A 5,583-nucleotide genomic window follows, 5' to 3' on the forward strand; every position below is an offset into this window, starting at 1 on the left:
ATATATATATATATATATATATATATATATATATATATATATATATATATATATATATATATATATATCATACTGGCAAGAGATTAATCGGAAAAGCATTAGCAAAGAAGTTTCTAGAAATCTGATCAGTTAATCCACTATGAAATTTCCTAAAATTGTAAATGTTGCCACTAAGAAGCCAAGAAAAAACATTTCACTGACAGTTTGTTAATTCTTCTTCTATGTGCAGCATATCACAAAATTAGCTTGGTATATATGCATGTGAAATTTGTGGTTCATGTAAAAGTAAATGTAAGTTTATAAATTCAGTCTCACATTTCCACACACTTTTAACTTTTCATTGAATTTGACTATAGCTTCGAGACAATACTTTTTTATTATCGAGAAGATTTAAAATAAATTTTCCTTGCTTTTTTAAAATATTTTCATAATTCGCAAATTGCGACTCCATTGGTTCAGAAATTGCTTCCAGTTTATTCTACCAAATATATTAAATTGCAACTGGGATGATTACTAAAACCCTAAAATTTTTCTCGACAAATATTTCGAATTTTTATTGCTATTTTTAAGGTTGATCAGAGGCTGCTTTACACTAGTTCCTACCATAGTCTTCCTTTTTTTAAATTAATCACCTACATTCGGAAAATTTCTGGCAAAAAAATCAAAAAACTGTTATTTTTTACCCGTTATTAATGGATATTACTTAATTGTATCGGTTTTGTATAAACACAACAATTCATGTAAAATAACTTCTAGTGGAATTTTCTTGGCCAACTGTCGGAAAATCGTCAGCAATAAATCACATCATGAGATTGTCCGATAATCGAGTCCCCAAACTGAAAGAATGATTTTTTTCATTATCTTCCATTAAACTTTTCAATCAAATTATCAGGGTTTCCAGTAATGAATTGTAATCATAAAACTCCTCCACACAACGTTTTCGATACTGACCGCTTTTTGCAGTTTGCAGGATATTCTGTAGCACAATCTCCGGAAATTTTGTTAACAGACTGATCATGATTGAAATTTCAGGAATTTTAACAACTCACGATTCAAGAAATTTCTAAAGTTTTGTGAAAAAACTATTCATGAATTTTGTTTGGAGAGCTCTCATATTCACCGATTTTTACACGATCTTCAAAATACTGATTTTGGCAGTTGTTGATTTTCCCAGCCAAACGTTACTTCCATTACTTTAATTTTGCGACGAAATATAACCCGGCTCCTTTGGTCCTTTAGGCCAGCCATTTCAATTAGTGATTTATAAAGATTAGATTCATGAATTCCTGAAAAATTTGAAAATAAAAAAGTGCAGTGAACTGATGTGCTTTACTAATGAAATCCTAAGTTCAATAGGATTCTTACTTTTTTCATTCAGGTGAATGTGGGCAAACCACTGGGTATTATCAATTTCATAATACCCGGTGGTTCTGCTTCGTTGCACTTGCAAAATTCCCATTAATATGACGCAACTAATTGATTATCAAACCTGTCCCATACACAATACGGACAAGCTAAACAATGTAACAAAGGGTACAGTCTGTTAAATTCAAGATGTTAAAGAAAAATCTTCCACACTAACTGCTATTGCATCAGAGTTCTGTGATCAAAAAGATCAAAAATTGTTTTAAATCAAAAAAACATTATGAAGTTATTTGTTTGAAAAAATCAGATTATTTTAAGGTAGACCCACAACAAGTTCTGTACCGGCTTTACTAACCAAGAATTTTGGCCAGAAGTATTCATTTGGTTTTCGATGTAACAATTTCTGAAATGTAAAATAGGCTTCACTTCGACCAGAACCTGAGAATTTGAAAATTTTTAATGCAGTAGTCGAATTAGCCTCCGATAACTGCGTGTAATTAGCCGACTGATTTCAACATATGCGCAACAGCTGTTCTGCAAAGCATCGATTGATGAGCGAGCATTATCGGGATGCTTTAATGGTCGCGTCATCACTTTTTCGCCCATTGGCAATCGAGCTAAATTTGTTGTTGTTCATATTTTAACCTTCGGCTGCTAAAAGCCAGCTTATCACTTTATTCATTTCTTCTTGGTTAGTCATTTCTGCGAAACGTAAATTTCAATTTACGATAACACCATTAGAAATGGTACAGTGGTGTGCTGTAGCACTATATAACGACGTTATCTGATTTTGAATATTTATTCTTCTTTAAAGAGCCTTAGTTTTTTCATGAATGAATTCTCTATTGAACAGCCGATACACGTCAGTATGAATATGATAGGAGTTTTCGAGTGATTCAGGACAAATGCTTCAATAAAGAAAAACAAAGAAATGACATGGATAGGAATAAGTGTAAGAGCGTGCTTCCGAAAGAATCTCCCTTGCTTCACTGTAAATTAGTTCATTGGAGATTTATAGCTATTCAATTTTTCATCCCATCGAATCTTAACAATAACAATTCTGTTATGCATTACGTCAAAAAAAAGATTTCGAACGATATGCCAGATCACATAATTGATGTATCTACCCAAAAATCTTATTCGCTTATTGTTAGTGGGTGTCTTTTATTTTTGTATTGCTTTCATCTGACCTTTAATCTCTTATGCAATCACCAGCAGTCACTAGATGGCGCTACAGGTTATGTATTACGCGCCAATAACGATTATATATTTTCTCGCTTTTATTCTCACTCAGATATTTTTACTACTTGTATGTTTTAGACTGGAGACGAACTTGTTCGGGAATGTTTTTACAATAAAACTTCTAAAAAAAAAAGGCTTTTCAATAATTTTTCTCTTTTGGTTATGTTAATTTATAATAAACGTGAGCGCATTTTTCTGAAATTTCGGCTAGAAAAGGTATGTACGAAAGTAGGATAAGAGTGTAAAAAACTCTTTGTTTTTCAAATATTGAAAATTCAGGTCAAAGTACAAAAATGATGGCTAAAGTTGTTGTCCTCTCCGCACTGATTATGATCACTGCTGCTTACAAGGAATTCATATTGAAGGAAAATAAAACACCGAAAGATATTTTGATTTTCCAAGCAACTTCATTTGATGGCACGTGTAGTGAATGCAAAGCGGTTAGATTTTTGAAGTATTCTGTCTAAATTCGATTCAGTTTTCAATCTCAAAGACCGTATTTATTTATTTTAATGATATACATTTTTTTTTTTTGTAATCAGGACCTTCCATCCGAAATTTCAGCTCATTAACCGTTTTGCGGAAGCTATCAAAGATCCAAGAAAAGTAACTGAACTAAAAGATTTGCTACGAGTACTTTGCCATGAGACACCATATGAAGACGAATGTCGTCTGTTGGTTAATCAGTTTTTTAATGGAATCATAAGGGCAGTTAATGCAAGACGTCTCTCGACGGTAGTGTTGCAGACAGAGTTGTAAATACTGAGGTCTTTAACGAATATCAAGAAGTTAATCATGGACCATAGCGATTTATCTCTCTAGACTTCCAACAGATTGGATCGTCTTACCTTTATCGCGATGTGTTCTGGGTGGAGATTCAAAAAAATTGCTTGGTTTTGGCGTTACTCAATTATCAATTGCGAAAGATTTAAGCCGAACTCATCTTTCTTGACTGGTTTCCATGGCATTTTTATATGTTTTATGCAACTTTGAGGGTATATTTCAGGAAAATCCAGAAAAGGTTTGCAAGGAATTCCGTCTTTGTTCAAATCGAAAAATCGAGCATTTCCATCGAATAAATGTGATTTACGGAAAAAAAATGCGGATGAGGATTCAACGGTACTTTTTGATTTCTTCATAGTAAAACTGATTAGTTGTTGTTTTGGCATTTAAATTTTTAACAACTTCGGGAATTGTAGAAATGAGATTTTAGATGGCAGCAAAATGCGAATGTACATTCAAATTTGAATGAAGAGAACGATTAGTTACGAAACGAAATTTAGGTACGATATCAGGCTAAAGTTACTTGTAAATTTTTGTGATGTTATTACAGCGTGGACTGATATGTGAAGAGTGTCAGTTCGCGGCACAGGAACTGAAACGTGCAGTAGAAGATGAGAAAACTCAGCAACGATTGAAACGATTCATTTCGGAGGAGATTTGTAGTCAGTTGGGTAGTTTGCGAGGAAAAGTATGCATTTACCAAATTCTATTTGGAAATTAGCTATTAGACTTTTTATATTTTTAGTTTTTCTAAAAATACACCAGAAAATTGTTGGATTTTTCAGAATTTTTTCGATGTCTCGAATATTTTTAAGTTTTGGACGAATTATGAAGTTTTATTTGGGTAAGCTTCTTTTACAGTGCGATCTCTTGCTGGAAGAATTTATGCCAGAACTTATAGAAGAACTCGATAGACTTCTACAAAATACAAAAACAGTAAGTTGACCGATATATGGCTCGGCTATATCTAAGCTCTGCAACAAGAATTGTTTTCTTCTACTAACATATTGATTATCAGTTCATGGTTGTTTGTCAGCTGACTTACAGTAATGTCATAATGGAACATTATGCGTACATTAGGTACATGTTCTATTATACTTTCTGAATGTTAAAGACTCATCTCTTCTGCTAAGAAGATAGCGTCATTTGACCATAAGTGAGAGCGGTATTTCTAGGTTTATAAAGTGTTGTCTTCTTGGAAATACTGATGACCGTTAGAGATAGTACTCTACTTTTTATTCTTTTGTTCCATTGGGGAAAAATCTGTTTATTAGAAATAATAATAATCCTAGATGTAAACTGGAATTCCAAAACTTGCGAATGCAATATCTGATGAAGTTTTTACGAAGACTTTTAGTTCTGTGCGGACATTGGTCTTTGCAAACGTTTAGTTGAGTCACTAACTGTACCAGAAGATGAAGATATCAACTCTCAAAAGGTTGGTATTTTTAGCATCAGTATTTTTGCTGACTTCAACTTCTCAAGAAAGAATATTTTTCATTGAAAAACATGAAATTTTTCCCATTATTGCTCATTGTGTACTTCGTCTTTCATATTTCGTATGCAGTTTTGGTGCTCTCTACATTTTAAATAAAATATTAAAGGAAGTAGATACGTGGCTCATCAAACTTTTGCCTTTTTCATCTCGAATATCCCGAAATAATTTTTTCAAATATCTAAAACGTCCGAAATCCATGATACAGCTTAAAAATTCGAAATTGAAATTCAAATTTAATCACACTTTGTGTGTGCTTTGATACGAAATAGTCACGTCCCAAGCATCTTCATCTATTATCAGAGTTCATCACTAGCCCTTTCATATCACAGTTCTCCTATTTCGATATTTAAGTACAAGATTATGAAACGCTTCAAGTGAGAATTAACATTTCAGGGAAATAGTAATAATTCATTGCCAATAGAGAATAGTTTTGTGAAATCCATGAATGAACTCATGAGTGGAAGCGTTCTGAAATGTTAGTTTTTTCTTTAATTAGTTCGGTGATAAACATATAGCTCCATCACGTGCACCTTTTGATTTCGAACTTCATTTGTAGGATGTGTTCGATATAAAATAATATCGCCCGTCCCGGTTCGAATTGAAATATCTCCTTCACCTGCGATTTATTAGAGCAGAGCTTTGAATAACTCATTAGCTGGTCTTATAAAAACTACTGCTGCTCCTTGTTTATAATC

At 32.8% G+C, this 5,583-nt stretch overlaps 2 protein-coding genes across 2 annotated transcripts; one reads left to right on the top strand and one right to left on the bottom strand.

Annotated features, from left to right (window-relative positions):
• Positions 1-1,137: 1,137 nt before the first annotated feature.
• LOAG_12162 (hypothetical protein) lies at positions 1,138-1,971 on the bottom strand (the record flags this gene model as incomplete). The annotated part of the gene is made up of 3 exons (XM_003147676.1): positions 1,138-1,286; positions 1,690-1,803; positions 1,872-1,971. 3 exons carry the CDS (start codon positions 1,969-1,971, stop codon positions 1,138-1,140), a joined length of 363 nt encoding a protein of 120 aa, XP_003147724.1.
• A 929-nt stretch (positions 1,972-2,900) lies between these two features.
• Positions 2,901-5,368, top strand: LOAG_12164 (hypothetical protein; the record flags this gene model as incomplete). The annotated part of the gene is made up of 8 exons (XM_003147677.2): positions 2,901-3,047; positions 3,172-3,281; positions 3,430-3,500; positions 3,614-3,726; positions 3,941-4,078; positions 4,252-4,326; positions 4,748-4,828; positions 5,282-5,368. 8 exons carry the CDS (start codon positions 2,901-2,903, stop codon positions 5,366-5,368), a joined length of 822 nt encoding a protein of 273 aa, XP_003147725.1.
• Positions 5,369-5,583: the final 215 nt, after the last annotated feature.

The sequence above is a fragment of the Loa loa genome, assembly GCF_000183805.2.
Source record: "Loa loa unplaced genomic scaffold supercont3.229, whole genome shotgun sequence".
Taxonomy (NCBI): domain Eukaryota; kingdom Metazoa; phylum Nematoda; class Chromadorea; order Rhabditida; family Onchocercidae; genus Loa; species Loa loa.